Raw genomic sequence first — 19,739 nt, forward strand, 5'->3', positions numbered from 1 at the left:
TCATGCTTTTGACATCAGTATACACTCATCACATTCATTCCCTTACCTCAGCTCTATGATAGATATAAATATTAATAACATACACACACATAACACATCATACGGTAGATTCCAATATTCATTACAAGCCCATCCCGTCTCAGTCGAAATATTTCACTATTTCTTAACACACGTCACACTTTGATTCCCACATATCGCTGCTTCCATTCAGGTCTATTAGATTACTTCACCTTAGGATATAATTTGTGCTTTCTCATTTCACTAGCCTTACTGGTGTGGTTTGTGTCATCACCCAGTTCCATGTCTGATGTCATTATGCCCCTCCCTTCTATAAAATGGCCTCATGTGGTGACCTTTCACTTCCACATACAGTTTCGAACTGGAAAGCGCCTGTCCCTCCACCACTGCTACTGCCGCCGCCACACAGAATCGCATATTCCTGTCCCCGTCCCCCCTCGCCACTCCCATGACAACCTTCTTGGAGCCGCACTCGCTCTTTCAGTCTTTAGCCTTCAGCAGCGCTCCTTGCGATGGGTGGCGCCTGCAGCAATTCAGGTGCTGCACATCTGACCCAGAAGCCTTCTCTCCGATGTCAGTGTTGACGTTGGAGAGAAGGCTTCTGGGTCAGCCATGTGCAGCGTGTGGGTTGCTGTTCGTGCCATCCATTGCAGTAATGCTGCTGGAGGTTGAGGACTGAAGGAGGAGCGAGTGCAGTTCAGACAAGTAAGGGGGACATGATGTCTTATGACCGTTGGGGTTCGATAATAATTGACTTAGTACTAATAGAAACAGAGCTTTGTGTTACATTGCAGCTGAAGTGATTTGCGTATTTATATTCCTCTGTCGTTAGTGGACTTTCAATCCAAATTTTATATCTGGGGCAATGGAGAGTTAAGTGTCTTGCCCAAAGTCACAAGGAGCCACAGTGAAAATCAAACCTGTTTCTGCTGTGGTTTAAGTGCCTTTTATGTTAGGGAGCATGGCATGGATGGATAATTTGATAAGAAATTCCACAGATTAATTGTTTGAGATGGATATGGTGGTGGAGAGGGAACAGAGGGACAGATTGAAGGGGATGCAAGGTGGATATAGTGATGGAGGGAGAGATGTGGAATGGTGCTGGGTGCTGGAGAGGGTGATAGGAATGGGCATAGGGGCTGGTGGGCAGTGGTGAAAAATGTGGCACATGATTCGAGGGATGAGAGAGGGAGAAATATTGAACTGGGAGGGGAGCCAGAAAGGAGGAAGGGAGGGGAGATGTTAGACTACTGGAAGGGGGAGGGAATGTGTGTGTGATTACTTTTTATGTATCTAATGTATGAAAAGTTTAATTAGCATTCCCCCTCCCCTTTTTTTTTTTTTATAAGGAGTTTCAATGAATCATTTTGTGCTAAAAGAAAAGCTTATTTCATCCAAACAAGCCCAGGTCTCCCATTAAAACTGTAAGAACAAACGTGGACCTACAGTCAGAGAGAATTTGCTCATAGTGATTGACCAAGTTATCTTTTATTTCTCTGGGAAAATGAAAAAAGGAATCTGACTAGTCACTATGATCAGTAAGAACATATCAGCTGACAAGAGGCCAAACAGTTTACTTTATGGGAGTGAAACAACTGTTTTTGATATGTAGTTTAATTTTGTGGTTACCATTCTGTATTATTAATAAGGTTATACAGTATTGTTTGTATATTGAAAATAAATGAAAAGTTTTTAAGAAATTCAGACCTTGGCTGAGATTGGTTGTTTATAAAAGTAAATGGAAGAAATGACATTACAATTAGTACTATTATTATGGGGGTGGAGTCAGGGGTGGAGCTTGGGTGGGGGTACTCGGTTGGTATTTGTTAGGCTTAGGGGGTGCTTGGATTGAAAAGGTTGAGAAACACTGTACTACAGGAGCTTTTGCCACCTGTCTTCTACTGTAAGATTTCATATTTTTTAAGGCCGCATCGGATATCGCATATGGTCATCAGGTTTACTCTTAATGAAATACCACTGCTTAATCACCATTATTTTCTGTATTATAGTCCTTTTCGAATTGCACGTATGGTACTTGGGGCCTTATGCACCATTTTGGTCCTCAAGTTCATACTTAAAACTTATGTTTAACGCTTTTTTTACCTTTCCTATCTTTTTAATTTCCTTTTAAAATAATTTTAGCCATTTATCCCATCAGGGCTTGTTTATAATTTTAGGCTTCTATTCCGCCAGGGCATGTTTGATAGTCCTTGTGCCTGACACCAGCAATGCTTTTCAAAAATATTTTTTCTGAAGTTTCCTTTATTTTTTATATTTTGTTTCGATGTCTGTGCTTAACACATTGCACAAATGCATTCTTAGGATAGTCGTTATCTGCCATCGCAGAGCAGTCTTTAGTACTTTCATATGGCTTAGTATACAGTATGCTTGTATTGTGTTAGATATACACACAGCGTGCAGGGTTTTAAACTCGTATATTCTCTTTATTCCTGTTTATAACTTTCTTAATTTCATGTTTTAGAATTTTATGTGCTGGCATCACACTCCATATGGCTTTTATTGTGTAAGATTCATGCATAGTAGTGCAAGAGCTTTAAATCCTTTTATTTTTTGATACCCTTTTATGGCTTGTTATCACAATTTTCATTTGCATTTTTTTAATATAATGCTCATTTTTAAATTTCAAGAATTTTATGTGCTACTGTCATACTCCAAATTGGTTCTTGGTATACCGGCTACCCAATGTCTTGGTATGTAAATGTAACCTGCCTCCTCCACAAAAATCCCTTTCTTCATCAAACACCATTCTTATACATCATTCTCACCATAATGTCTGATCCCTTGCACAACTTTCGATCACAATTCACTGCTTTATCACCATGTACCATCATGCACCGTACCACAATATCTTGCACAAGCTGGGTAATTTACACATCCTTTACACTTCTCTTATTACTACACCATTTGTATTTATTACATTTACCACTTGGCACACACATTTTATTTGTTGTTCAAATAATTCACACATACATATTCCATTATATTCTACTTTAGGACCCCTGAGGAAGAAGTGTTTTTCGAAACATGGACAGTGTCAGGTCCCGGTTTCTAACCAATGTGAACCATTCTTTGGAAAACAACCTTTTTTTCTGTCTTCAGTAAAGTTCCTGAATCCTGTACATCATCTCTGCAGTCCTTTTTCTTGTTTTGCTGTTTGACTCCTACTGCAGACCTGTTGGATTTTCCTTTGGTTTTTTCCATTGTTAATTGAAATACAATTGAGGAAATTTGATAAATTTGGACAAAGCTTATAGTTTTGAGTTCCTGCTTGGCTATTCGTCAGACTGATTCTATGAGGTATTGCACAGCCAATCAGAGCTTCAGGTCTCTCCCCGGATGCACTGGGAAGTGGCCTAAGGCTCTGATTGGCCCAGATGCCTAAGGCTCCACCCATAGGAGGGGCCTTAAACAACCTGGGCCAGTCAGAGCCTTAGACCCCTTCCCGGTCCATCCCCGGAAGCAATGGGGAGGGGAATGCCCATTTTGAAGAGGGCCAGCTGGCCGGAGGGTGTAGGCATCCCTCCTGTCAGCCATCTAAATCAAGGTGTACTTTGGAGGCAGGGGTGTGTGGGGTGTTGCATGGCAGTGGGAGAGAATGGGCATCTCTCCCGCTGCTGAAGGGGGGGGGTCACCTGGTGGCAGGAGAGAGTGAGCATCTCTCCCGCTGCTGGGGAGCTGTCGCTTGGCAGCAGGAGAGAGTGGTCATCTTTCCTTCTGCTAGGATTTTAAACAGTGCTATCACTGTACTGGCACCCCTGCACCAGTTGCTGATTTTTGTCATCAAAAGCTGATGCCGCTCTTGAACAATGGCTTGGCAATTTTTAAGAATCCACCGGAGTGCTTATTTCAATATAGAAGAACCCATTTGCATGGCAGTGTCGGAGACTGCTAGAAAGCTTGCTAAAGACCACAATAAACTGTTTTGATACCGCCGCTAAAATGTTTGCAGGTTAAACCGTCGAAAAACAGTTTAGCAACCAATTTAAAGATTTGAGAATCTGGATCTAAAAGAAAGAAAATTAGCAGATAAGAACCTTATTTCTCTTTACTTGTATTGGGAGGAAGAAATGTCTCTGTAGACAGTGAAATAAATGACACACACGTAACCATCTTCCATTCCAGGCCATTAACCCCTAAGCTGTAACATCAAATGGAAGCTGCTTTGCTGCAACTTGTGCATTTGCTTAGAAAGATTGTTTGGTCTTTTTGAGCTTTGGAAGAACAGAATCTTTGTCAGCATCTTTGGATGTTGTCACCCACTAGTCCAAGTACAGTAATTGTAATTTCATGCACTATTACATGGATCCAGCACATATACCCATGACATGAGAATTTGGTATTTTTAGTCTCAGAGTTTAGGATAAGAGTTCTAACTTTCAGACCAGCCAGTAACCTGAAGCAAGCAAAAGCAGCAGGGATGGAAAACTTCAGATAACCCCCTAGACATTGGGGATCAACTAGAGTTCTCTCCAGAAGGGTTGCTGAATAGAAAATTGTTTATAGCAACCTAAAAGCAAACCACCTTACTTGCTACAAGCTTCCTGTTTGCAGAGTCCTTGCTGTTATCTACTTTAGGCTAATCAATCGACTTTCTGAGTGCTACATTCCATACCACCTGTTTTGTTCACATCAGCTATCATTTCAGCCTTATTACCTGCTTGCTGATTTCAGTTTCAGGCCTTCTTGTCAGCCCTTCTGTTCCAGTTTACTTCATTCTGTTCTAGTTTCATGGCCTTCCTGCTGATGCTAGTTCAATGCTTGGCAGCCCTGATCTGAACTCTAGTTTGTTTCCTTTTCCATACCTGTTTACCTGAGTTGAAAAACTCTAGTTCATTCCAGGTCTTTTAGCTTGTAATTTCTAGCTTTAGGTCTTTCACTAACCAAGTGCAATTCCTGATTCCTAGGTGTATGCTAGACCAGTGTTTCTCAACTTGGACCTGGAGTACCCCCTTGCCAGTCAGGTTTTCAGGATATTCACAGTGAATACACATTATATACAAATTTCTTTCATGCATACTTATTGTGGATATCCTGAAAACCTGACTGGCAAGGGGGTACTCCAAGACCAAGTTGAGAAACACTGTTCTTGGCCATGCTGGTCCAGCTTTAGTGCCCCCTAACATTTGCAGTTGCTGTCTAGGTTTTATAAAACTTGCAGAAGTAACAGTGCCTCAAGGCTCCGAGAGTGGGACAGAGTAGCCAAACAATTGCAAAAGCACCCATGAGGGAGCAAAATAGTTGAACAGTGGTGAGGATGTCATATGACACTAGAAGATTTGTAAATCAGCACCATAAGTGGCATCATACCCTGGGCACCACAGGAGGAGCAAAGTGACTTCTAAAAGCTGCATGAGGACCTCAAGACACTCCTTTAAAAGCATATCATTACCTCCAAAGATAGTTTTATCATCCCAAGGAAAGAACCAAACCTGGTGGGTGCTGCTTAGGACATGGCTCAAGTTCTTAAGAGTGAGGCTCATATCTTGAATGGCTTTAGGCCAGTAGTACCATTGGTTCAGAAGAACATAAAATAAGCCTTGCTGAGTCAGACCAAAGTCATCAAGCCTAGCATCCTGTCTCCAATGATGGCCTAACTGAGCCACAACTACTTGGTAGATCAAATTTCTCATGGGATAAATAATAACTTTCCCAGTATGCCTGGCTAGTAATTTGTTATGAACTTTTCTGCAGGAATTTGTCCAAACCATTTTTAATGGTGATCTGTCCTTCGGTGGTTTGGTAATGCATCCTAGAATAATGATATACTCCACTGAAGAATAAGTACTGAGTGAGACCAGTAATCAGCAAATGCCACAGTAGTAGAGATCTGCTCCAGTACAAAGACCTTCTCCTATTGGTATTTCAGTCTAAGGCTCATACTTTTCATGGCGTTATGTCAGTAGTGACCCATAGCTTTGGATTGTTTAGAAATACAATTTAAAATGGTATGCTAGTTTCAAGTTTATTAATATTTTGATATACCAACCATCACAAGTATCTGGTCGGTTTACAGTAATAAAAAGTAAAAAATTATTTAAAATATTAAAGTTATGTATAAAAGAAAAATAAAGTCTAAACAAAAATAGGGGGATTGAGATCGAAACAAAGACTTGATTACAATGGGTATAGGACAAAAGGAAAGGAAGGGGAAGGGAAAGGTTTTTTAAATTATATTGTATAAATGAAAATAAAAGGAAGGGATGGATAAAATAAGAGGAAAAAATGGGGCATCGTTTCCTGAAAGCGTTTTTATTTTCCCTTTTTATTTGGGAGCTCAGTTGGAATTTTGATAAGCGTCTTTAAAGAGGAATGTCTTAAGGTTTGTTTTAAACTTGTTTAGGGAATTTTCAGAGTGAAGGTTCGATGGCATTGCATTCCAGAGAGAGGGCGCAACAATGGAGAAAATTGTGTTTCTAGTATATTATAAATCCTTGATTGAAGGGACTGTTAATAAATTCTGGTTAGTCGACCTGAGGGCCCTAGAAGGAGTATATGGGATGAGATATTTATCTAGGAAGGCAGGCAGATGAGAAATCATGATCTTAAAGACTAAGAGAAGAATCTTATAAGTTGTTGTATGATAGACTGGTAACCAATGAGAATCTTGAAGTAGGGGGGTGACATGGTCATATTTTTTAGCTTTATGGATGAGTTTAATCGCTGTATTTTGAATTAGTTGCATTTGGTTTCTTTTTGGGTTATTCCATGGTAGAGTGAGTTACAATAGTCTATATGTGAGATGATCAAAGAGTGAATTAGAATTTGAATAGAGGTGGGTTCTAAGACTGAGGTTATGGAACGAATTAGACATAGTTTATAAAAGCAGTTTTTGGTCAGGGAGCTTTAAGTCACAAGCTATCCAAAGTAAAAAAACAGCCTAGGACACATTTTCGAAAAATACGTCCAAAATTTTTTTTTGTTTCAAAAATTGTCTAATTATACGTTCTGCCGATCTGATCATCCAAGCCGTTAAATCGTCCATCTTTACATCACATTTCCGTCCAACTTTTCAAATCAAAAATGCCTAGAACAAGCCCTGTTGGACATGGGAAGGGTCTGCAAAATGATGGATTGAACATTCAAACATGCCACCTAAATAGTAGGGTACCTCACAGGGCACTGCTGTGAATTTCACAAAAAGGTGCCAGCTCTTCTCACTACAGCTCCCTTATAGGTCATGGTGAGCCCCCCAAACCACCTCCAGAATCCCCTAGATCCACTTATCTACCACCCCAATAGCCCTTATGGCTGCAGGAGCCACTTATATGCCAATACAATAGGGTTTTGGGGGTGTATAGGGGAGTGCACATGTTTAAATATCAATGCAGTGATTGCAGGTCCTCCTCTCCATGGGTCCCTAACCCACTCCCAAGACGGCTTAAGCCGCCTCTGTACTGGACAACTAGGGTTTCCTATGCCAGGCGGCCAGGTGATGATGGTATTGAGGCTGAATTTTAAAGGTATGATTCATATTTTTATGGGGGAGGGGTCGGTGATCACTGGGGTAGTGTGTGAGGGTCTGTGTTATATGTTTGCAGTACTTATCTGGTGACTTTAGGTGGGTTTTTGTGACTTAGACCATGTTTTACATATGTTTTAAATATGAAGGAATTAAGTGAAATGAACATTGAATAAATATTGAACATTTAAAAGAAGATTAGAAAAAGGAGATTTAGTTAGGAGATATAATATAAACTTTTTGTGAATTAACAATAAAGTAATTAATATTAAATGTTTTTTGTTATGGTAGGGAGGAGAGGTTCATGCCAATGATATACAGTGATACCTTGGATTACGAGCATAATCCGTTCCAGGAGCATGCTCGTAATCCAAAATGCTCGTTTATCAAAGCAAGTTTCCCTATAGGAAATAATGGAAACTCGCTTTGATGCGTTCCTCCTCCCCCCCGATAACCGGCATTGCTCCCCTCGAAGGCCCCCCTGCGATCCAGCACCCCCCCTGTGATCCGGCACCCCCTCTGACACGATTGGGCATCCCCCCGCCACAATCCGGCACCCCCTCTGACACGATTGGGCATCCCCCCGCCGCTTCTTACCCTCATCTGGGCACCCCGAAGATCGGCCTGCTCGTCTGCTGGGCCTTGAGCATCTGCGCAGATGCTCAAGGCCCAGCAGACGAGGAGGCTGATCTTCGGGCTGCCCAGATGAGGGTAAGAAGCGGCGGGGGGATGCTCAATCGTGTCAGGGGGGGTGCCCAATTGTTGCGGTGGGGTGCCCAATCGTGGCGGGGGGGTGCCAGATCACAGGGGGATGGTGCCGGATCGCGGGGGGAGGGTGCCAGATTGCGGGGGGGGGGGGGCTCGTAAATCGAGCCATGCTCGGTTTCCAAGGTACCGATTTTGCAAATGTTTTGCTCGTCTTGCAAAACACTCGCAAATCGGTGCACTCGTAAACCAAGGTACCATTGTAATTTGGTCATGATAAGTGAGGTGTTTATCAAAGATGATTCCTAAGAGTTTAAGTTTGGACTCAATTTGTAGGGGGACAGAATGGATAGATATTTGTCTAACTAGGGAATCATTGTTTTTGATTGGAAATAAAATCCCTTGAGATTTTGCTATGTTTAGTGAAAGTCTATTTCTTCTAAGCCAAAAGCTTATTTTGTCCAATTTGAGATTAATTTCTTGAATGTCATTGGGATTTGAAAGATTGATAGGGTGAAGAAGCTTAATATCATCAGCATAGGCGCAAAGTGAGTGAATCCAGTGGATTGTGCAAGAGTCAATAGAGGGGCTAGGAAGACGTTGAATAGTAGGGGGGAAAGGATTGAGCCTTGTGGAACGCCATAGGTTTGGGAGATAGGGGAGGAAGTAGTTCCTTTAGAGTGAACTTGGAAGTTCTGGTCAGTGAAATAAGAAGAGAACCAGAGGAGAGCTGAATAGGTTATTCCGCTGTTTTTGAAATGATTTAAAAGTAAATCGTGGTCTATCATGTCAAAACTGGCCAATAGATCAGGGGAAATCAAGAGAACAGATTTTCTGTGGTCATGAAAATAGTAGATGGAAGTGGTAAGACCGAGCAGAGACAGTTCCGTTGACTAGTTTGGGCGAAATTCAGTTTGGTTCGGGTGAAGAGTATTCGTTTGTTCATAGAATTCTGAGATCTGGCGAAAGACAAATTTTTTTTTGTTAGTTTGGTGATAAATGGTAAGTTAGCAATAGGTCGATATTTGATACTTCGACTTGCGTCCAGGGTTTGGTTTTTTAACTTGGGGAAAACTAGGGCTGATTTCCAAAATTTTGGAACAACGTTGCTTGAAAGACCACAAGAGATTCCAGAATTTTACTTTATTTTTTAAAAATTCCCTTCATAAGTATATACAACATGTACGTTGTGTACTCAAGAATCTGTTAATGTTATGTGTCTATGCGTAAGGATACAACTGCCCAGATAAGCATCATCTTTTGACATGATTGGTCCTTGAAAACTAACGGCAAGTAATTTTAGCTTTATTTTTTATGCAGGAGTTATCCTAACTTGAGCAACAAAGCAATCAAGGCTTTGTTACTGTTTGGATCTTATCTTTACAAATTTGTATTGTCAGCTCTGGCAGAAATTAAATTTAAAAAAAGAGAACAACTGCAGAAGGTGGATGATGAAATGCATGCTTGCAGGTTGACTATAAAGCCGCTTTTTGAGTTAATTTGCACTCAAAAACAAACACATCCATCATATTGATTAGCAATTCTATCTATTCTATTTAGTTTCACCATTGTTATAATTACCTATACATAGCTTAAAGAACTTTAAATAAATAACTCTCAAATTTAATCTCAAATTAATTTTTTGTTGGTTTTGCAACTTTATAATTTCAATTATAATATGCCAAGAAAAACATTTGCTTCGTTTAGTGTGCCTCAAAAAATATTTGCTCCGCTTAGTGTACCGGAGACACACTGCTTATAAACCAATGAACCATATGTTATAGGGTCCTCTTGTACTACTTAAAAGTGATGAATTTTGACAGTCTCGCAGTCCCTTTTTTCCCCTCTTGTTTTAGGGACCATACAGGGGGGTAAAGCAGCCTCTAGATATCCTGTAAGACTTAGGGCTCCTTTTACTAAGGTGTGCTAGTGGATTTAGCGCGCGCTACAATACCGCACGTGCTAAACACTAACGCTTCCATAGAGCTTGCGTTAGTATTTTTCGTTTAGCGCGCTCTAAAAACGCTAGCGCACCTTAGTAAAAGGAGCCCTTAGTGCAATGTTGAGGGCATGCTGTCTAACCTTGCCTAAACTTTTGAGTAATGCCTCGCATCTGCTTATTTTTCGTGCTACTTTGTAGTTAAGCCATGTTGTCAGTGGACCTTTAGGAGTTTCTTTTAGGGCTTATTCAGCTCTATACAAAGTTTGCCTTCAGTTTAGTCATGTTATCTGTTTATCCCAATGATTTTGTCCTGCCCAGCTTGTCCATCTCTGTGTCTCAACTGCACTTTCCCCATTGGCTTCCTTTTAAGATGCTTCATTGTACTGTACTGATGTCATGCACATCACATCACATCTGTTATTTGATTGAACTAATCGCATGCTTGTTCAGATGCATCATTTGTACTGTGGAGGACCAAAGTGTTTTGCTTATGTTAAGTGAAATCTGCCTTCAAAAAATGTCTTTAAAGTTTATATTTATTTGTAAAGATGATGTACAAGAAAGTTTTGGGGGGGCGGGGGCTATGTCAATGATTGTTTTTAAAAAAAATTTTAAGACTGAGGCATATGCTTCATAAGTCCTCTGAGGCTTTTCCTTCATACCTTATTCAACCATTACTAGTGGCATACAGTTTTGGGAGTTTTATCATGTTAGTTTCTTAACTGCTGCCAATATTGGGGCCGTACTAACTCCTAGCCATTTCCGGTGATTGGCATTGAATTTCTGTTCTATTTTTGGCTGCTATAAATTTAGTTGGCTACATAGATAATAAGTGCTGGCCAACTAAGTTTACAGCTACCAAAGATAGACCAGCTATTTAAGTGGCCCGATTTGGCTGCTAAAATTAGCTAGCCACCACTTTAAATTTCACATATAGCTATCTAACCCTCCCCCCTCATTAAAAATTTTTTTTTTTTTTTTTACAAAGTTGTGATAGCAGATGCCGCATGGCAAATGCTCCAGTGCCCATTAAATTTCTATGGGCGTCAGAGCGATTACTGCAGCAGCTGCTACCACAACTTTGTAAAATGAGCCCTAAGTCACGTGCTGAATATTAGCGATTACCAAGCTTGGTGCTATTTAACTGTCCAGAAGCTGTTCCTGGTGGGTTAAATAGCACTCGGTATCAGATGACTTGGGTTTGATCTACTATGTGCCTATTAAGGTGTTTTCATTTCTGTTATGCTGACATCGTGAATATCATATCTGTTTTAAATGAATGTTCTTCCATGCTGCTTGTTTTTATCATTTGTACCTGTTGACATTTATCTTATTTCTGTTATTTGACTGTTCTCTGTTGTTTAATTGGGTATATTGCATCATGTTAGTCCAATTTCTAAGATGCAGTTTGCTATCTCCAGATTTATCTCATTGGTTGTATTTATAGTTACGGTTGATTATTTTATTGCTGTTGTGCTGTCAAGCTGTACCTACTGTACACTGCTTTGACTGAATCTTTTAATAAAGGTGGTTAATAAGTCCCAATAAAGAGATATAGGTAGATGGTTTAATATATCACCTTATTACAGGGCCCTTTTACTAAATCTGAGGGTGCACTAACAGACAGCAACACCTTTTATTTTATTATACTTATGAGTCATGTGGCACTTAGCTTATGCCATTTTCCATTATGTACTAAGTTTTAATAAAAGGGCCCCTATATAGTGACATTTCATCACCACTAAAAACAGTAATGAACTGGCTCCCAAAACAGCCTATAATGTACACTTTCTGGCCCTTACTAAATACTTTTATACTGTTCTAACACTCATATACCCGGAAACAACTTACATTCCCCAAACCGACACGACCTCCCTTACATGTGCCTATGTTAACATCAGAGCACTAGGACCCAAAACAGAAAACATAAAAAATTGGATAAAAACAGAAAAACTTGACTGCCTATTCCTCACTGAAACCTGGTTAACCTCAGACACAGACCCTAGAATAAAAGAAGTATGCCCGCCGGGATACAAAATAACAGTAACCTGCAGAGAAAAAAAAAGAGGAGGAGGACTAGCAATAATAATCAAGAACTCCCTAACTCTAAACATACTTGAAAAAACATCCACTCCGCAAATGGATTTCCTAGCGTGTCAACTCACAAACCCAACACTAAAAAACTCACTAAACTGCTTACTCTGCTACATAACACCAGGAAACTGGACCACAGTGAGACCTGAATTTGAAAACTTCATCTACCAAAACTCATTAACAGCAGAATATAACCTCATCCTAGGAGACCTAAACCTACACCTAGAAGACACAACCTCCACACCAGCAAATAACTGTCTATCCTTCCTCAATGCCTTATCCTTCCAGATCCTAAACCCACAAACCACCCATGAAAAAGGTCATCAACTGGACATTGCTGCATTCATGTCTCACCAACCATCCAATCCAGCAATCCAAACTCCTAACGGAACATGGTCCCCATCCCTATGGTCAGACCACTACACATACAACTTCAACATCAATTGGACCAAGACCAAACACACACCTCAATCAAAAAAAACCACATATACCACACGCAAACATATCAACCCAACCATTTTTTGGTCAAATGTAGACGAAACTATCCAAGACTGCGACCCAAAAAACTTCATCTCCCACTGGAAAAATGTATCCACCAACATCCTTGATGATCTGGCCCCCCTACAAACCAAAACCAGAACCAGCAGGAAATCAGACCAATGGTTTGATAATGAATTACTCCAACTCAAAAGACAGTGTAGAAGATTAGAAAGAAAATGGAGAAAAAAGAACCAAGATCAAACAAAAACCGACTGGAAAAAAATCAACAAACAATACAAAAATCTACTAAGGGATAAGAGGAAAAGCTACTATACTAATCTCATAGGCACGGAAACCCAAGACTCCAAAAAAATATTCCAAATCCTGAAAGAATTAACAGACACCAAACCATACACTACCACCACGAACACCCCTCCACCATCACCCACCCTCTTAGCAGAACACTTCAAGAACAAAATTACCAACACCAGAGCCACTCTCATCCTTAACCCATCCCATCAAAACCCAATCACAATCCACCCTACAGGAAAAGAGGCAACCGCAGCAGACAGAATTTGGACTCAATTCCCCAACATACAATGGTCAGAATTCAACAAACTCTACAAAAAAAATACAGCCATGCCTCCTGTGACCTCAACCATTGCCCCTCATATCTCCTTACCACCTCTAGTGTAAAATTCCGCACCATAACTCTACAATGGATTCAATTCACGCTCACAGAAGGCACATTCCCTGCTGACCTCAGCGAAATCGTCATCACCCCAATCCAAAAAGACCCAAAAGCACCACAAAACCACCCATCTAACTTTAGACCTATAGCCTCAATTCCGCTATATGTCAAAATTATAGAAGGCCTAGTAGCCAAACTCCTCACCGATTACATAGATGACCACAACCTACTCCACCCCATGCAATCAGGCTTCAGAACAAACTTCAGTACAGAGACACTACTAGGCTCCCTTATGGATACCGTCAGACAACTACTTAGTACAGGGAAAAAAATGCTTCTCATACAACTGGACCTAACTGCGGCATTCGACTTAGTGGACCACAACATCCTTCTACAGATCTTAGATGCAATAGGCATCTCAGATAAAGTATACTCTTGGTTTGAAGGATTCCTAAAACTCAGAACCTACAGTGTAAAATCAAACAAAGAAAAGTCAGAATCCTGGTCAAACCCCTGCGGCGTACCACAAGGATCTCCACTATCCCCTACCCTCTTCAATCTCTACACTGCGTCTCTAGGAACGCATCTGGACAATCTGGGCATAACCACCTATAGTTATGCGGATGACATCATCATCCTCATCCCATACGATCATTCTAAACCTACCATGACAGACAAACTTCACCAAACACTTGAAACAGTCACAACCTGGATGAAAAATCACAAACTTAAACTCAACCAAGACAAAACCAAATTCATCCTCCTCGAAAATGACAAGGTCCAAACCACAACCAACCTAGATATAAACGCAATCAAATATCCCATCCAAACCACCATAAAACTACTTGGCATGACCATAGACAGATGCTGCACTATGCAACCGCAAATAAATAAAACAATTCAGAAATCATTCGCAGTCATGAGAAATCTGAGACAAGTCCGAAAATTCTTTGAAAGAACACAATTCCAACTTATAGTACAATCCCTAATACTAGGTATATTGGACTACTGTAACATCCTCTTCCTTCCTTGCCCTGCAACTACGATAAGACAACTCCAAACAATCCAAAATACAGCTTTGAGACTCATCTACTCATTGAAAAAACATGACCACATCACTGAAGCCTTCATCAACTCACATTGGCTTCCAATCCAAGAAAGAATCCAATTCAAATTCTACTGCATATTATTTAAAACCCTACACGGAGACAGCCCATCATACCTGAACAATCGCCTCATCCAAGCACCCACTACCAGACACAGAAAAACGCACTCCCCATTCATACCCCCACCAATCAAGGAAGTAAAAAGAACAAAACTACACGACGGCCTCCTAGCCACTCAAGCCGCAAGGCTGGACAACCAGATCTCCAACCTTCTGATGACCTCCCCAGACTATAGGACGTTCAGAAAAGAAATAAAAACCACACTTTTCAAGAAATTCCTGAAGCAGCAATAACTCCACGACCTCTTAGTAACTCTAAAACTGACATTTGATCTACCCATTACTGCACTAATAATAACAAAAGAATCTCCACTATGACCACCTATTAACTCTCTTACAAACCACCTCACCCTCAACAACCCGCTAAATGTTTATAAGATCTACAACTTACCTCTCTAGCTAATCATTGTAACTCTGTTTCTTTTAAATTAACCTTTTGTAATCCGCCTTGAACCGCAAGGTAATGGCGGAATAGAAATCCCTAATGTAATGTAATGTAATTAGTCCCTTTTCTGAGAAATTTTGAGCTTTTGGTCTCCAAGAAAATGTGCTTTATCGCACGTACCTTTTTTAGCGCGTGCTAACCCCCGCACTAGCTGAAAAACTACCGCCTGCTCAAGAGGAGGCGGTAGCGGCTAGCGCGGCCGGCAAATTAGCGCGCACTATTACACGCGTTAAACTGCTAATGCAGCTTCGTAAAAGGAGCCCTTAATCTGACGTGAGAAAACACTGTGACACTTTAGGGGGAGGGAGAAGTGCAGGTGGTGCTCGTCCTGGAAGTTTTACTCCAGGATGCTGCGCTGACTGCTGCCGCGTCTACTCCTAGATCCTTGCTGGGCAGAAACCACACTGGAGGAAACTTGGCCCTCATAAAGTCACCAGTATATTGTAGCTCTTTGAGCAAAACCAGCCAGGGGGAGTGGAGGACATGGTTGTTAACACTCTGATGGACATATAGATGGGAAGGAGCTAGTAGATAAACTACACATTTAGGTTGGTGAGAGCCAAATCCAGACAGTAAAATGAACAGCTGTGCTTGATGAGTCCTTGAGAGCTGAGTGGGAAGGCATCTTTGTTTCTGTAAGTGACGGGGAATTATTCTGTTTCTTTACTCCCAGGCAAGTGCTCTACCAGCAGAGCAGAGAAAACTTTCAGGATGAGTGCACAAAGCAGCTAATCGGTAACATTGTCATAACTCGCTACAATAATCGTACATACCGCATCGATGACATCGACTGGAACAAGACCCCCAAGGACACATTCACATTGTCTGATGGGAAGGAAATTAGCTTTATTGAATACTACAGGTACTTTCAAGGAAGCAAAGATCCTTAGCTACTCTTGCTTTTCTTTGTGAGCAGTTGCTTGATCTCTCTGTACTTAAACTTTGTGGTAGGACTTTGCAACCCTGTAATTTGGAGCACTTGGGGCCCTGCCATCTACTGCCTTGCTCAGATTTTCCTTAAGTCCCATGCCAACAAAGGCCAATATGTCCTTAAAATTTTGGCTTATAAGAGAGCCATTGCTTTCTACTTGGAAAGGTACACCCAGCTTTTTACTCAGATAAAACAGGCAGTAGAGTCTCATGGGGACACAGCTCCTCTTTAATTTTTGTTTTTTAAATCATCTTTACCAATTGATTCTACTATTTTGTGCACATCGGGAAAACACTGTGTGTATAGGACAACACTGGCCCTACAAGTGAGCAATTTACATTTTTCACACATAGACTCACTTTTCAGCTCTTCTGACTGACTTATTCAAATGAAGTCCCATAGTGAGTCTGTGCATATGGCTCTGCATCCCCCCAGTGGGTTGCCCCTCATACTTGATAACATGATCTGGATTTGTTAATAGTTGACACATGTGCTTATAAGTCTTACACATCCTTTTCTTTCCAGGCAAAACTATGGGATAACAGTGAAGGAGGTAGATCAGCCACTGCTGATTCACAGACCTAATGAGAAGCGGCTCTCGCAAGGGAAGGTGAGAAATGTCACAATACTGGCAGAATGTACTGTATTTCAGGCAGAATAAGGCATAGGTGGACAGGTTTTGCTGTTGAAAAGTTGTGACAACTTTGTTCTTTCAGGTGGTGAGGGGGGAAATACTGCTCCTACCAGAACTCTCTTACATGACTGGGATTCCTGAAAAGATGAGGAAGGACTTCAGAGCTATGAAGGTAGGGCAGAGAGCAAGGAACACGGTGTGTGGAACAGGGAGGGTTATTTTTGTACATAGTAGGGCAGTGTGTGATTCAGGTGTAAAAGAACCAGGTTTTAATTGTATAGACAAGGTTGGAGCACATAGAATAAGGAAAGAGAGATTAAAATGTGGAAAATGGAGGAGCAGCAATAGGATTCGTCTGAGGCATGTAATGTGGGAACACAAAGAAAAGGGGTATGTCCATCACAAACCATAAACTATTGGTCCACCGGTGCCGGTCCACAGAAATTTCCTGCTGGTCCACAGGGTCGGCATATGCATCAGGCCCAAAACTGTGTTCTTCAACTGCTGGTCCGCGGTGCAATCGATGCGTTCTTAATAAGATTATATTGTGTGTGTATATATGAAAAATGAATGGAAAAAATAGTGTTACAGTTAGGACTATGGGGGCATGGTCTGGGGTGGAGATTGGGTAAAGATGGGCAGGGTCTGGAACACAACTTAGCCCAGTGTTCTTCAACCACCAGTCTGCAGACTGATGCCGGTCCACAAAATAATTATTTTATTTCTGCCGGTCCATAAGAGTAAAAAGGTTGAAGAACACTGCCATAAACCAAAACAAAAAAAGTGACAGTCCATACAACAGTATAAGGATGTCCCAGGAAAATTGTTTAATTAAAAATCATATAAAAAGCATCCCTTTTGGACACCAAATCTTTTAACATCTTAATTCATTCCCTAGTAATCTTACATATAGACTACTGCAATTCACTTTACCAGAGCATTAAGCAAAAGGAGATCCAAAGGATCCAAATCATCCAGAACACAATGTTTAAAATTATCTATAAAGCCAAAAAATATGACCACATGACACCCCTTTTAAAAGATGCTCATTGGCTTCCTGTAACACAACAAATCACTTCCAAGATATTCCTTGATTCTAAGGTACAATTGAGTCACTCGCCTTCATTTATAGACAGACTCCTGATACCATATACCATGCCTAGAGCACTTAGATCAGTGGTCTCAAACTCAAACCCTTTGCGGGGCCACATTTTGGATTTGTAGGTACTTGGAGGGCCGCAGAAAAAATAGTTAATGTCTTATTAAAGAAATGACAATTTTGCATGAGGTTAAACTCTTTATAGTTTATAAAACTTTCCTTTAACAGTTAAAAGGAAAGATATATAAACTATAAAGAGTTTTACCTCATGCAAAATTGTCATTTCTTTAATAAGACATTAACTATTTTTTCTGCGGCCCTCCAAGTACTCTATTTTTCCTGCAGCACTCACATTTAAAGTTTAATATATTTTCTTTCTCAAAACTGGCACATTTCAATCACTAAATTGAAAATAAAATCATTTTCCTACCTTTGTTTGGTAATTTCATCAGTCTCTGGTTGCACTTTATTCTTCTGACTGTGCATCCAATACTTCTTCCCTTCTTTCAGCCTCCTGTATGCTTCCTCTCCTCCAGACCTCATTCCCACCCCCAACTTTTTCTTTCTTTCTCTGTCTGTCTTTCTCTGATTCCGTGCCCCATTTTTTGCTTTGTTTTCTGGCTCCCTGTCCCCACCCCACCTTCTTTCTTTCTTTCTTTCTTCCTGTCCTCCCCCATGCCACCGCCGCCGCAGAATAGGCTGCTGCTGCTGCCGCTATCGGGAACAGGCCATCTCCCTGCTTCTCTTCTGCATGGGGCCGACCAACTCTCGCTGCCCGATGTCAATTCTAACGTCGGAAAGGACGTTCCGGGCAGCCAGGCAGCGATTGGCTAGCCAGAACGTCCTCTCGACGTCAGAATTGATGTCGGGCCACCAGAGTTGGTCGGCCCTGCAGGGAAGAGAACAGTGGACCGCCCCCCCCCCCTTGGTACACCACTGGAGTAGCAGCGTGTCTGGTGGCTCGTTCGTTCAAAGCCGTGGGTGGCGGCTCCTTGCGAGATCCGTGCCTGCGTCTGAAGCCTCTCTGATGTTGTGACATCAGAGAGGCTTCTGATTCAGGAGTGAATAGCGCAAGTAGCCGCCAACCCGCGGCTTTGAGCAAACGAGCCAGCTGCTGCTCCAAAAGGAAGAGAATGATGCCTCCAGACTGCGGGCCGCAAATAAAACCTGGAGAGCCACATGCAGCCCGCGGGCCGCGTGTTTGAGACCGCTGACTTAGATCCACCCATCAATATCTTCTTTCTACTCTCTCCATGCGTTGTGGAATTCTGTTACCATCAACCTCAGACAAGAAAGTTGTCTCCCAAAGTTTAAATCGGGCCTCAAAACTTTTCAAAGACGCTTTTGATACTTAGATTACGACACTTTCTTCTGAACTCCATTCTGTAAAATTCTCTCTCTCCTCATTTCTCTTTCCTGTCTTTTCATCTTTCTTCTCTTCCTTTTCCTCCACTCTTCTCATCTGCCACTTACCCTCTTGGTTTGTTCCTTTCTCCTCTCCTTTAATTTTATGATGTATCTGCTAATTGTTTTTACCTCTTGTGTCAAGTAAGTCTATCCATTCAAGTTTATTAGGATTTTATATACCGCCTATCAAGGTTATCTAAGCGGTTTTTACAATCAGGTACTCAAGCATTTTCCCTCTCTGTCCCGGTGGGCTCACAATCTATCTAACGTACCTGGGGCTATGGAGGATTAAGTGACTTGCCCAGGGTCACAAGGAGCAGTGCAGGGTTTGAACCCACAACCCCAGGGTGCTGAGGCTGTAGATCCAACCACTGCGCCACACAATCCCTGTACGTATTCCCTATTTTATATTGTCTACAATTTGTATGGAAACCACTTAGGCTCCTTTGGCGGTATATCAAATATAATAAAACTTGAAACTCAACTTCTGATTAAAAAGCATATTAAAAAAGCATATAAAAATATATCCAACTGGAACAGTACACAAAAGAGAGTTTTGTGTACTGTTCCAGTTGGATATATTTTTAT

General features: G+C 41.2%; 1 protein-coding gene across 8 annotated transcripts in view; it reads left to right on the plus strand.

Moving 5' to 3' along the window:
• PIWIL2 (piwi like RNA-mediated gene silencing 2) overlaps window positions 1-19,739 on the plus strand; it is a 318,267-nt gene that overhangs the window by 190,383 nt on the left and 108,145 nt on the right. For all 8 annotated transcript variants that reach the window (XM_033950153.1, XM_033950155.1, XM_033950154.1 and 5 more), the window contains 3 exons: window positions 15,754-15,942; window positions 16,537-16,621; window positions 16,728-16,817. In XM_033950153.1, coding sequence (XP_033806044.1) covers window positions 15,754-15,942; window positions 16,537-16,621; window positions 16,728-16,817 — 364 coding nt within the window. The remainder of the gene's footprint in view (window positions 1-15,753; window positions 15,943-16,536; window positions 16,622-16,727; window positions 16,818-19,739) is intronic.

The sequence above is a fragment of the Geotrypetes seraphini genome, chromosome 6, assembly GCF_902459505.1.
Source record: "Geotrypetes seraphini chromosome 6, aGeoSer1.1, whole genome shotgun sequence".
NCBI lineage: Eukaryota > Metazoa > Chordata > Amphibia > Gymnophiona > Dermophiidae > Geotrypetes > Geotrypetes seraphini.